The 14,178-nt window shown below is 47.9% G+C and overlaps 1 protein-coding gene across 1 annotated transcript in view; it reads left to right on the forward strand.

Moving 5' to 3' along the window:
* fgfrl1b (fibroblast growth factor receptor like 1b) overlaps positions 1–13,990 on the forward strand; it is a 35,295-nt gene extending 21,305 nt beyond the window's left edge. The window contains exons 4-7 of the mRNA XM_064329407.1: positions 9,412–9,504; positions 10,545–10,823; positions 11,295–11,648; positions 12,089–13,990. Coding sequence (XP_064185477.1) covers positions 9,412–9,504; positions 10,545–10,823; positions 11,295–11,648; positions 12,089–12,480 — 1,118 coding nt within the window. The 3' untranslated portion in view covers positions 12,481–13,990. The remainder of the gene's footprint in view (positions 1–9,411; positions 9,505–10,544; positions 10,824–11,294; positions 11,649–12,088) is intronic.
* The last annotated feature ends 188 nt before the right edge of the window (positions 13,991–14,178 follow it).

The raw sequence follows: 14,178 nt of genomic DNA on the forward strand, positions 1-14,178 counted from the left end.
GGGGGAGGAGCTTGTGTTGCCCGGGCGGCGATAACTCTGCTCTGGTGCGCTGGCGTTGAAAGGCCCTCGGACTCCGAGCGTGGGGTCCTTCCTGTGGAGCAGCCTGGTCCCCGGGCCCAGAGAGAGAGAGAGAGCTGTACTGTGGGAAAGGGGGCTGACTCATAGTCGCTACGCTGACGTTCGGAGCGTATGGAGTGTTTTAGGCCGGGGGGGTGGCTCTGCGTCCGTGAAGTCCCCACTCGTGGTGCACGTCGAGTGAGGGGCCCTTTCAGTACGAGGAGTTTAACACAGCCTGTTGCGTTTCTATTCCTACGCCCCCCCGGTTCCCTGTTAAGTTATGCCGCAGCGGTCATTAAACCTGGTGGCTAATTGCCCCAGAACGAAAAGAAAGCAAGGCAGGACAATAAAAAAAAACTGAGGGCTTTTGGTTTCTGGGAATCACATCATTTGAGAAGGTGGTAGCATTTTGTGGTGTGGAAGTTTGCCTCCCCCCTTCCTTACTGCATTCTGTTGCATGACCCTCTCACCCTCCCCCACACACACACACACACACACACACACATTCTGTGTAACGAATCCAAGCTACTAATCTAGCAGGTGTTCAGTAAAAACATGACCGACAATCCATAAAGTGCAAAGCGCCATGGTTTCAATCAGCTTAAAAAAAAAATCTTAGTCAGCGCTATTCGCTTTTTTTTTTTTTTGAAAAAATAACTGCACTCCGGTCGAAATGTTCTCAGACGCTCAGCTACACTCTGGAGGCAGCGGTGCGCTCAGACACCCGACACACAGAGACTAACGTCAACCTGAATCTCGGCGGGGGAAACTCCCGCCAGCTTTAATTATTCCAGGGAGGAGCGCTCGGCGACATTCGATAGCACCTGCTGTCGCCGAGGCTGCGTCTAAAGTTCCCGTTCCTGCCGTGGACAAGCACGGGCAGGAGGCACGTCTAACCTCAGGTTCCGATACCCCCCCCCCTTTTTTTTTTTTTTATATAACAGTCGCCGCAACATACCGAGGAGAACGCTCTTGTCATAAAGGTGTAATTTTATCTTCTTACTCGATATTTTGCCCCCACATCCTGCTTCGTTCCGTGATGGATGAGTGCAGTCGTTTGGCCGTGGAGCCGGGTGAGGTAACCATTGTAATTTGAAAGCTTCGTTTTACAGAGAGCGCACTTTGGGCTGAAGTGCCTCTTTGTGCGCCTGTGTGTGCGAACACAGGTACATTTCATTGTCTGAAATGGATGTGGAAATTCAATACGGTTCGGTATTATTGTGAGCTAACCACCTGCCCAGTCTTTTTTTTATGACATCATAAACTTGGATTGACAAAAAAAAAAAAAAAACTTACAGCTTGGCTGTAACTGTGAACTTCTCGGAATACTTTTTAAAAAAGCCAAAATGTGGCTTTCGCAGTTTAATTTTTATTAATATTAGTAAAGAAAGATGTTGTTCAGTGTAAGCTGTCAAAAAGGCTTGATACCGTGTTTCAGTTACCACTGAGGTCTCTTCTGGCCCTGCAATTATACATTCTGGCTGTTCCCTTCTGCTGGGTGAATAGACCAGTCACAATGCTGTTAGTTTAAGCCAGAATGGCACAGCTCAGTGTCCCAGAATCACCCGGGCCAACCCCCGCCCCCCCCGCCCGCCCCTCCCGCTGGCCTCCCCCTTGCGGGTGCCTTTGTTAGCCTGCGCGTCGAAGGCCACTCGTGCTCGGCTTGCATTTTTCGGGCTCTGTGCCGCCTGACCGGAGCACACCCGGAGAAGGTGGACCTCGTCACGTAAAGAGGCATTCGAAATGGACTGGGTCAGGGTGGCGGCGTCTCTTTTCACTGCTGAGAAGGGTGCTGTCCGCAAGGAGGGAAATGGGCCCAGTGTGTCCAAGACAACCGCGGTAGAACCCTGGAGTCTTTTGGGGGAGGGGGAGGGGGAAGGGGGAGGGACATAAAGCACTAAAACAGAAGAATGGGTATGGGGGGGCATAAGGAACTAGAACAGAAGAGTGGGCATGGGGCAGGGGGCATAAAGCAATAGAACAGAGGAATGGACGTGGGGGGGGGGGCATAAGGCAATAGAACAGAGGAATGGACGTGGGGGTGGGGGCATAAGGCACTAGCGAACAGAAGAGTTGGCATGGTCCTGGCCCTGATGTCAGTTCTGTGGCACGCCCCCACACACACACAAACGGGGATCGTGTTCCCATGAGCCTCTGGGTGCTTGGGGCTTGTTTGCCTCCCTCATGCCGCTCACCTATGGCAGCCGGCTCCCGGGACACCGCCTGGTCGTCTCTGTGCAGCGGCCTGTGGCCCTGAGTCAGGCAGTGGTCAGGACTGCTCCGTGTAGGATAGGATTCTGGGGCACTCTGCCAACTGTCAACCTTAGTTTTTTTTTTTTTCTTTTTTTGTTGTTGTTGTTCGGCTGCCTGCAGGGGAGGTGCATATGTTGTTGTCGTCTAGCCCACACCGTCCTCACCTAAATGGCTAATTGTATTAAAATGACATGTCGGGAGGGGGGGGGGGCAATTCTAGACTACTGACAGACAAAAGAGGGAGTCTGAGTTGGGAGGGTAGGAAGCGGGGGGTGCGGAGGTTGAGGTTTTGGACCAGAATACCGAAGGTACATTTTTGTCAAAAACCCCCACCTTCCTTCCTCCCTTCCTTTTCTTTTTTTTTTTTTCTGGAATGGAGTGACTCAGAGGTTAGAGCAGAGCAGCGATCCAAAGTTTTTTTTTTCGCGTTGAATTAATGTTTGAGTAATTGCCGCTTCGTATTTTTCTTCTCTGAAGCGAGAAAGGGCAGCGTTCTGGATTGCCTGTCGTGGCGTGCATTTTGTGGGCATTTTTTTGTTTTTTTTGGTTGCTTAATGCCGAACCCACTCCGTCCAACAGAGAGGAGGCTCTTAGAACCGCCGTTCTTTGGAAGACCCGGTGAATGGCGGTGATGTGGGCGATGCTATAGAAATCGCTGGAACAAGCATAAACAGTCAAATCACCCAGGCCGTCCTTTGATCCTTTTTTTCCGTACCGATGCAACAATGAGGAATGTTTAAATGTGATTACTTATAGAATGACAGATATGTCCTTCAGCCATGCCTTCCAGAAACGAGTTTTTTTTTTTTTTCTTCTCCCTCCTCATTGTAGGGAAATACGTCGGGACAAGTTCAAAGCACAAAACACATATGGACGCAAATTAATCCATGCTTGTGTGAGTGGCGGAAGAAAAAGAGCGCGAGATGAAAGGATGTTTTGATGGAATTGAAACCATTCTGGTCTCACATGAAATCAAGTCAAACAGAAAGACAAAAAAAAAAGAAAAGGGTTTTGCCTCTGTGCGCGAGAGAAAGGCGGGAGGCTCAGGCTAGCACGACAAACAACTTCCTGTTGAAACGGCGCATCCTGGAATGGCAAGATGTGAACTGCGAGAGGTGGGGGTGGGGGTGGGGGGGGGGGCACACACACAGCCGTGACTAAACAGTTGCTCTCCCTCCCCAGACACGCTTCTGACGGGGACGGGGGCTCGGAACAGCTGGGCCGGCTTTTACGGGTCCTCCTTACAGCTGCTTTTCTACTACTACTGTCTGCCGAGCGGAAGCTGCTCAGCTCTTTAAGCGTAAACAGAGAAGAAGTCAAAAGAGAAAAAAAAGAAAAGAAAAAGAAAAAAAAAATCTGATGCTTCAGTGCTGCTCCCATCCTGTTTGAGAGTTCCGGGAGGCCACAGGGCTAGGCTGTGTACCTTTTGGGCATTCCCTGAGAACAGAGTCTTTTCCCTCCACTGCCCCAGCTGCAGTCAGCATGTGCCCTAGCAGCACCCCCCACCCCCCGCCAGCACCCCCCCCCGACCCCTCCCGACGCCCCGTCCCGCGGGTGGCTGGGCGCGTGAGGTGGGCCCCCTCTCCGGGGCCCAGGCGGGTTTCCAGGCTTTAATTAAACAGGGAGAATGCAAATTATCCACCTTCACTCACACTCCACATTAAAGCCCCTTTCATCCAGCTCATTAGAGAGCCCTGCTGAGGAGGGGGGGGGAGGCCCGACCGGCTGGCCCTCTGCAGGACGCACAGGCTCCCCTTCCACACGGCACAGAAGAAAAGAAGAAGGGAGGGGCGGTTGGGGAGGGGGGTGGCGGGTAGGGGTTGTGGGGGGGGGGGGGGAGAAAAGGTTAGGGTAATTTCCTCCCGAGTCGCCATGCGCCTGTTGCTGCAAAAACCGCTCATGGCTCTATAAAAGATAGGAGAGGCTTCTAATTACCCCTTTTCGGCTCCGCTCCCTTGCCTGTCCCATGCTGCGCGCGCGCTAACGCTCTCTAATTTGCGTCTCTGGCTTCAATCGAAATCGGGGCCCGTGCGTGCGCCCCGAGTCGCTGCTGCGCGGCTCGCCAAAAATAGCCGTCGCCGGTCAGATGATTCCGGTCCGCGGCGCACTGTACCGAAATACGTCCGCGAATAGTAATTTGCGTCGCCGGCGGAGCCCCGTCTGAACTCCGTGATTGATGTGCGCTTCTTTTTTTAGGGACGCCCGTAAACGTGTCATTCAGGACTCCGCCGTGTTGCGCAAGCTGCGCATGCTCGCGCGCTGTGCGTCGATAGCGGCGACGGTTTTGTGTACCTTATTGTGTGATTTTCAGAAATATTCACGTAGAGGAATTGTTGCTTCAGCAGCTGAGCTGAAAAAATTACAGTAGAAATTTGCTGAGGTATATGAGTGAGTGAGGTAAAGCACACCGGAGAGGAACTTGCAACCCCGCAGATCCGAAGTTCTGTGGTTTCGCCGCTACTGCACGTAATTCCATATTGGGTGGCTAGAATGGAAATATTACTTAAACTGAAGTTACAAACGTTTACTGTATCGTAATTAGATTTCTTGTATAATCTAATTACAGGTAAATCCATGAGGTATAGGCTCACTGTTGTTTTGCTTAGAGTGGTTCAAAAGATTCAGGCAGGCATATTACCATAGCAGCAGACGAGAAGTGCTCCATTACACTTTTTCATGACTGTTTTTAATGTACTCTGTGAGAAATGAATATGGGTTTTTCATCCAGGTACAAAGTGCTCATTTTATTCAGAAGCGTCTTCCCCGATGAAAATCAACTGCACATTCCAGCCTCGTTCATTACATTGTGTTTGTTTTTGCTTGTGATATTTGGGCAGGGTTAGGAACCCCCCACCTCTCCCCTTCCCCCATGTCATGCGCAGTGGAGTGTGTGTTTGTACAGGTATGAATGGAGAATGAAGCTTTTTGACGGAGGAACCCTTTAAAGTTCTTTTCCTAAAATAATACGCGGCCCTAAAAAAAATGGCGTCTCCACATGAAGGGGGCTTGTAACAGGAGCTGCAGCCTGCCCTCGGCCCCCCTTGCCCCCAACACGCCGTCCCCACTCAAGCCGCCCCGCTCGCCCCTCTCTGAGTGTGTCTCTGTCGGTTTGGGTGAGGGGTGTAGGGGGCCCCCTCTTTCCCTCCTGCACTACCCGTCCACCATTTTTCTACATACAAAAAGCTGCAAAAAAAGTGCCTAATGAGGTACAAAAGCTTGTCATTGGAGCGGTACCCTATAGGTACATAAAATTGTTCCCCTAGAGAGCACTACCTTTTTTTTATTTTTATTTTTTTTGCTTGTAAAAGGCACTAATTAGTACCTAAACAGAACATTGTTGAACTTTGTTTTTATGGTACATTTGGTGGAATCTGTTCCTCCAGGAACAGAAAATGTGCCTCTGCCGTACCTTTAAATTCTGAGCGTGTGCATTCTGCAGCTCGGAGCGGCGCGCCCTCGCGTCCTTTTCGGCAGTGAGCGTGCGCCACGTGTGTCCAAGGATGGGGCCTCGGCAGGTTATAAATACGGTTAGCCGGGTCATACCATGGCGATGAGTCTTCACTCCTCTTGCTTGGGTTATTTTTGCTTTTGTGGAGGTGAAGCCTCTCTGCTGTAGTGTAACGGAGCAACCTCACATTTTCCGAGACTTTGAAGGTGATATGTTTTTTTGTGTAATCGGCTGGTGGCCCCCTTGTATTTTGGCCACCAGCCAATATAAACTTTCAAAAAAAATCAAAAGCTTGCCATTTTCTTTCTTTTTCTTTTTTTTTTTTTGTTAGAGCCTAACTTGAATTTACAACACGTAAAAAAAAAAACACAAACGCTTGCGATCAAAAAAAAAAAGAAAAACTCCTTACGCGGGACAAAATTTCTCGGGGCCCCCGATTTTTTTTTACACCTGTCAGGACACTGAGAAAACATCCCCAACTGCCGGCGGAGAGAGAGATGCAAGGAATGGGACCTCGCTAAGACCCCTTTAGGCCAGATAATGCCCCTCTAATTCCACCTCGCTGCAGCTGAATGGCGGCACACAGGCTCCCTCCGGGGAGCCAATGGAACGGCCTCCGCAAGCCTTTTATTCCCCGGGTCCTCCAGCCAACGGCAACAATGGAGCCGTGGCGGGCTGAACACTCCTCCGGGATTTCGGCTCTCGCCCCCCCCCCCCCCCCAGTCCCCGCCGTCGAAGCCCGGGGCGTGTCCCGTGGCGGTAACGCACTGACTGTGTGAACGCGGGGGGGGGATTAAACCCGGACAAAGGTGCGCCCCGCTTTGCTCCCTGAAGCAAAGGGGGGGGGGGGCGGCGGCGGCGGCGGCTACCGGAGTTTAAAGACGACTGCTTCGCGCTTCGCTCAGTTCGCACGCCCCAGACTCCGGCCTCATTTTCACCAAAAAAAAAAACATTACCTTTTATTATTTGAACTGTTTTAATTTATTTGTTGGCGACAGCCGCGCGCTGTCTTTTTAAACGTGTCGAGGTTGCTGTCGCGCTCGTTGGCCTCCAGAAATGTTGGAATGTGTTGCTTTGCTTCGTGGCCTTAAGTGTATGGCAGAGCAGCGCTACGTGCTCTGCATATCTGTCCAGGACCGACACCGTTATCGTTGCTCCGGGGAAAAAGCTAACGGGTCATTGGGTGTGGAGATCCCAACCTGCCGGGTGATTGGTTAAACCCTGCCACGGCTCGGGGAGCAGAGGTTGGGATGTCATATCTCTGGGGCCGCAGTCGATTACAGTGCCTGACCACGGATCCCAGTTGTAGGCCTACTCTGTAGTCGTATTGTATGGAATCATATAGCCTACAGACTTACAGCGATGAGGTTAAAAGGGCAGTACTGTAGAACTGATGTTTAGGCAGCTGGGACTGCGGTTCTGGTGATAGAGCTAGCAGAAGCTGATATTATCAAACCAGAGTGATTACAGTGAGAAGGCATTTTTAAAAACGAAAAAAAAAAAGAAAAGAAAAAGCAGTGGGCTAAAAAGTGTCCACAGTGACACGCAGTTTGTTTTCTGTCTAAACATCTTTTTTTTATTATTAACCTGAATGATTTGATTCCCTTGAACAGGTGGTTCTGTTAAATAGGTAATTTTATAGTGGGTTACCTTTTTTTTTAAACAACACGTTAATTATTATCTTAGTCATTCATTCTTGAATCTTAAGTGTCACACATTTAACTTTTATTTGGAAAGGAGAGTCTGAATACTGGAATTTAATAAAGAATTTGATTGTTACCTTAAGGCAAGTGTGTGTATAATTGTTTGTGAGTAGTCTTAATTTATATGATTATAAAAACTGGTTAACATTGAAAGCAGGTTAGTTTAGCCTGCGTTGTGAAAGCAAGCAGTTGCGTAGGGTGCCCAAATTATTCTTCTATGTATGTTCATTCTGGGACATTGGGAGTAAGAGTCTGTCATTTTGACGTGTTATGGAGTGACAAACAAGGACTAATCACCCCTCTCAGCTATAGGGTTATTATGATGGTTTTACACAACAATCAAACACAATTTAAATTTGGTGTAAGTAGGCCTAAGTAGGCCTACCAATTTTCCTAATGTATAATTTTACTTGCGGTGCATAGTGGGTCGCATTTTTCAAGACATAGTTATAACATTATAATCTAAAATGTAATTTTCAGGCAACATAAACGTTTCAGAACTATTATCTGCAAATATGTATTCTCTTCAGGACAAAAAACGCTCCACAATAATATGTTAGATGAGCTGCGAGTGACACAGGATGTAATGAGTTGTGTTATTATTATTATTATTATTATTATTATTATTAAGTCTACACGTGTGAGAATCATTTGTTCGTGTAGCCCTACTAGCCCATATTAGGGCTGTGGCGCCGGCACTGGAGCTGTTGATTTGGAATTACTGCTGTTTGCACAGGGACGGCGATACTGGTGTACGTAGGAGGAGCGCGGTCAGCAGTGGACTGTAGTCGAGAAAAGGGTTAGAAAAGGGTCCTCTGTACATTCCAGCGCACCGAGCCAGAGAACCGACCCAAATAAAGCAGTCCTCTCAGCTCCGTCTATGCAGTTTAGTTTAAAGGCAGTTAATTGGTTTCCTGCTCAGGGTTAAGTCAACACGGCGTCTTGTTTTAAACAGTGTGGAAACTTGAGAGAAGCAACAATATCGGCACTGTTTGTCCGCCCCCTCACAGTCCCCAGTTAAAATAATACGAGCGTTAGCTAGTTATGGTTCCCATAGAGCTGTAAAACCTAATACGACTGAAATGAAAACACGTACGAGTTTACGCGTCTCACACTCCACTGATCTCCAGGCGTCGTCATTCATTTTACGCGTGGTGGACCCCCCAGATCAACAGGCACGCCAAATAAATGTTGTCTTCAGCAAAACATCCGCGTAAATTTTTACACTTATTGAGACTCGTGTCAAGTTCATTTAAAAACGTCAATACTCGGTATGTATGAAAGCACTTTTTTCCGGGAAAGAAAGATAAATTACGAATTTGGCAATAACTTAACACTGCTTCGCGATCATAAAAAATGACCTGCATACGTTGTATCTTTTCAGCTGGACTGCTTTATAGTGCCATCTTGTGGACGTGTACGGGAATAATGTGAATTCAAGCCAATGCAATGGGGAAAAGTCTGCTCTAAACAACGCGAAGTTGGATATTTGAGTGTTTTTTTCTTCTTCTTTTTTTCTTTTTCTGTGCGGCCTATTTTAGCCTATGAATGAACAGCTTAGCTACCAAGCTACATTACTTTCCCCTCTCCAGCTGGGATTACCCAGGTGGCTTGTGTCTGTCATGCTTCCTCATGCTCGCACTTCCTGTGACTGTAGTTTATCATTGCCTCCGGGCTCTCCTTTGTGTGGCTGGGTCTTACATCTTGAGCCTACTAAGCACCTACATGCTTTTTCTAAAGAACATCTGCTCCTGTGCCGTGTACACAGCAGCGAGTGTGTGTGTGTGTGTGTGTGTGTGTGTGCGTGAATATATTTGAGTGTGCACATCTGTGCATGCCTGTGCGTATGCTTGCGTGTATGTGTTAAGCGTGTTTGTGTTAATTCGCCCCCACCCCACCCATCCCCCCACCCTCACCCCCTAATCAGTGGATATCCTCTGCCTTTCGCAGATGACTCTGCTGTGACCCAGAGTAAGCCTGAGCCATCGTCAGTGGAGCCCAATGCAGACCTCAGCCAACACAATCCCTCTGGGCAGCCCTTGGGTGAGAAAGGGATTCTACTTTCTTCTGTTTTTCCACACATTTCTCTTTATTTAACGATCCTTTTTCTGAGAATATAATCATATATTTTTTTTACATTCAGATACATTTGTTGTGTCAAGACCTAACAAGGTTTTATTTGGACATTCAGGGTGTGCAAATGTATGGTGGTCGGCTATGGTAAACACTGCAACACATTCTGTAGTAAAACAAGTTTGTTTTGTTGTGAAGCGACAGACAAAATATCACACATCAAGCTGTGATCATAATCCACTGACATAATAAAAAATGTACCCCTAAGTTTATGCCTGGTTAACCTGTAAAAACCAGGTAACAACTGTTGGAACGTGACATTTCTCAGCTTCTTTTGGCATCGTTAACACGAGTGGTATTAGAACATTTTCAAAGGTGGCTCAGAGTAGATTCTTCCCAATAAAATCCCTACCTGTTCAAATATTTTCTTTAAAGAATATTCTTTCTGCGAGCAATCTGAGTCAAAGGCTGGTTTACTGAATGTGAAATAACATGTTTAATTATAAAGAATTCAGACTGTCTTTGTTATGACTAGTCCACTGATTGAGCATGCCTGGTTTGAGTGGATTTGCCAGTAATGGTCTTATAATAGTACTACTTCATGACAGTCAGCTTGTTGCGGTAGTAGCCTCAACAAGGCACTGGCCTCATTACATTACAGGCATTTAGCAGACGCTCTTATCCAGAGCGACTTACATTGTATCCACTTATACAGCTGGATATATACTGGAGCAATGCTGGTTAAGTAAGTACCTTGCTCAAGGGTACAACAGCAGCGTCCAACGGGGGAATCTAACCAGTGACCTTTAGGTTACAAGACCCAATTCCTTATCCATTATACTACACCCAAGAACTGGAGTTGGTCCCCGGGTGTTGCCCTGTGGCTGCCCGCTGCTCCTAAGTACAGCCAGGATGGGTCAAATGTAAAGGACAAAAATAAAGCACACAACCTGTGTAACCTTTGACCTTTAATAAGCGGCCCGTGCGGTTTGCTGTTTTGCTACCGGCAGTGAAGCCGCGGTTCAGCCAGCCCACGAAGATGCGGCAGCGGGTGCTGGAGAAGCCGGTGGGCAGCTCCGTGCGGCTCAAGTGCCTGGCCAGCGGCAGCCCGGCGCCCGCCATCACCTGGTGGAAGGACCAGACGCGGCTGCCCGCGCCGCGCCAGGCCAAGCGCCCGCAGTGGACCCTCACCCTCAAGAACCTGCAGCCCCAGGACAGCGCCAAGTACACCTGCCACGTCTCCAACCCCGCCGGGCACATCAACGCCACGTACAAAGTGGACGTCATCGGTACGGCTGGCGCAAGTGACCCTGTAGTTTAACCGGCTTCACAGTTAACCTCTCGAGTGTGTGATAACTGGCAAAGACCACTGCCTGGATCAGACCCAGCGGATTAGAATTTAAAATACCTCATTTAATGTTCTGCGCTATGTAAGAGTGGTGCCCACTCATCTGTCATGGAGGGCCTAGAGCATACAGGTTTTCATTCCAACCAATCACTACCCCTGCTGATCTCACTACTTAAACACCGCCAAACAGAGAGGAGGGAACTAATTAGTGAAATCAGCAGGTGAAGTGATTGGCTGGAATAAAATCCTGCATATACTTTTGACCCTCCATGGAACATGATTGGGCAATCTTCTTCTTTAAAATGTTTTTTTTTTTTTTGTTAAATTCTTAACTTATCGATAAGCTAGTAATACAAGATATGTCAACCATTAGGATTGTCGTTGACCTCTGACCTCCCCTCTCTCTCTCAAGAACGCACCAACTCCAAGCCGATTCTGACGGGCACACACCCGGTGAACACCACGGTGGAGTTCGGCGGCACCACCTCCTTCCAGTGCAAGGTGCACAGCGACGTCAAGCCCGTCATCCAGTGGCTGAAGAGGGTGGAGCCGGGCACGGAGGGGCGCTACAACTCGACCCTGGAGGTGGGCGGGCAGCATTTCGTGGTGCTGCCCACGGGGGACGTGTGGTCCAGGCCGGACGGCTCCTACCTCAACAAGCTGGCCGTGGTCAAGGCCCAGGACGAGGACGCGGGCATGTACATCTGCCTGGGCGCCAACACCATGGGCTACAGCTTCCGGAGCGCTTACCTCACCGTGCTGCCAGGTGAGTACTGAGCCCATGACGTCAGGACACCAGAGGAGGCCCTGGAGCAGGGCTACCCAACGCTGTTCCTGGAGAGCTACCGTCCTGCAGGTTTTCACTCCAGCCCTAGCAAAGCACACCTCATTCAATAGCTAGAGATTTCATTGAGCTGCTAATTAGTAGAATCAGGCATGCCATATTAAGGGTTTAAACGGAAACCCACAGGATGGTAGATCTCCAGGAACAGGGTTGGGCAGCCCTGACCACCATTTTTTCACGATAAGGGGGATTCTTAAAAAAAAAAAAATGTTGTTAATCGTTTTTTCTCTATTATTGGCACGAAAGTTTGACATGATACTTTCCGAAATTGAGTTTTTCACGGATAAAGGTGAGCGTGGTGGTTAAGTGAACCTTGCGTGTCGTAACTAAAGAGGTAATGCTTCGCTCGCTCGCGTTCTCAGACCCGCAGGTGGAGAACACCGTGACGCCCCCCCACCTGAGCTCCGGCCTGCCCTGGCCCCTGATCATCGGCATCCCGGCGGCTGCCCTGCTCATCGTCGGCACCATCGTGCTCTGGCTGTGCCACAGCCGCCGCCGGAACGGCGCCCTGCCCCCCCGCGGGCCCCCGCACCGCGACCACCACGCCGTCGACAAGGATTTCGCCACCCCCGCCAGCGCCACCCCCGACTTCCCCAGCCAGAGACTGATGGGCGTGGGCCCCCCCGTGCTAAACGGCCAGCCGAAGCTGTACCCCAAGGTCTACACGGATGTGCACACCCACACGCACACACACTCGCACGCCCACGTGGACGGGAAGGTGCACCAGCACCAGCACTTCCACTACCAGTGCTAACCGGAGCCCCGAGGCCTTCGTCTCTTCAGCTACTGCCGCTCCCTTGAATCTTTAACGGACTACAACCAAGGGACAGTCCCGCGCGTCGTTGTTAGCTTGTGTAAACTACAATACCCAAGATGCCACAGGGGGGAAAAAGTCACCTGAGCAGTGAGTAACTGCCACACATGCGCAGCTCTGGGGGTGACACTTCTGGACAGCTTTGGACAGTGTTACTGAAGTACCCGCTGTCTGCTTTGGAGGATAATGGGGGGACAAAATGCTTTGAAATGTCTCAGGACTGGGGACGAATTCTCACGTACATTTTTCTTGCAGTTCATAATGTACGTTCTTCGATCAGCTGAGACGACACACAAATGATCAGGGGGTGTTTTTTAAGAGACAAAATTGTATAAAACACCGCCTGCCCCACTCCCACATATTACCATATGTAAAGTGTACATATATATTTTAATTATGAAACGTTTGTGTATCCAAAGCAGAAAATAATATAAGGATTAGCGTATAAGCTTTTGTAAACTGGAAGCTGCGACTGTGACAAATCTGCTGACCTGTACCAGCGTTATTGTTTACAATGTGTTGTCCTTAATTGTTTATAGTGGTACATGAGCAACACAAACTGTGGTGCTTGGATTTTTTTTTTTTGTATTAATATACAATATTATTTCAGGAAGAGACTATGCAATGCGTGCAAGGTTTGTCAGGGAAATTGGATGAATGAGTGAAATGATGAGTAAATGATAAGGGCATTTTGTTGTGTTTCCATAAAAATCTCGTTTATTCTTTGCATCTTTATATGTCTGATAAAAGCAGTATTACCAAATATGTGTACCCCGTGTGTCACAAAATGCCATTTTCTCTTATACCAATGGTAGAAAACATGTATGTATGACTCATATTTTGTAAGGTTTTTTTTTCCATATTTAGGACATGAACTGTATTGTATTTTTGTATCTGTTGTTCAGTCATGTACAGTATTGTACATGTACTGTATTATATTTGTATCTGTTGTCTGTATTAACTAGGATTGGCTAGATGGACATATTTTGCGCAAAAGCTGTCATGGATGAAATCAGTTTTGGTCCTTGTAGCCGAATGAGTAACACAGAAATGATTTCCACTATATTGAATGCTAAACTTTATTCATTTTATGAATGGACACAAAGGCAAAAGGCAAATCTTACAGCTGCTCATTGTACACATTATGTAACCAATTTATTCTACCTTTTTAACTTTTTTGTGTGCTTTATTGGAGTAATTATGGCAACGTATTCTGTCCAGGAGTACAGCAGCTATGCCTTATCCCGTACTCAAACCAACAACTCATAGATAAAGAATTTAATGCCCAAGTATTCATAATTAATTGTTGTCAATAATTGTTGTCTTACAAGTGGTTTGTAAACATGCACAGTCTCACTGAGAAACATTGCATGCTGCAATCTTATTCTGGTGCTCAGACAAGAGCATTAGATAAGAAATATTTTTCTAATAAAAATATTGATTTTCTTTATTTTTGCTGTTATGTGTTTTATTTCCCGATTGCAGATCTGTTGAAAGGAATATTTTATGAATTTATGAATCGACAGCCACTTCGTAGTACAAGCAGTGCATTTCAAAATCTTTTGCATCTGCCAGGCTTGATTCTCATATATAATTAAAGCAAATCATTTACTGATAGCAAAAACATATAAGCGCAGC

Source organism: Anguilla rostrata, chromosome 3 (assembly GCF_018555375.3).
Source record: "Anguilla rostrata isolate EN2019 chromosome 3, ASM1855537v3, whole genome shotgun sequence".
Classification (NCBI taxonomy): domain Eukaryota; kingdom Metazoa; phylum Chordata; class Actinopteri; order Anguilliformes; family Anguillidae; genus Anguilla; species Anguilla rostrata.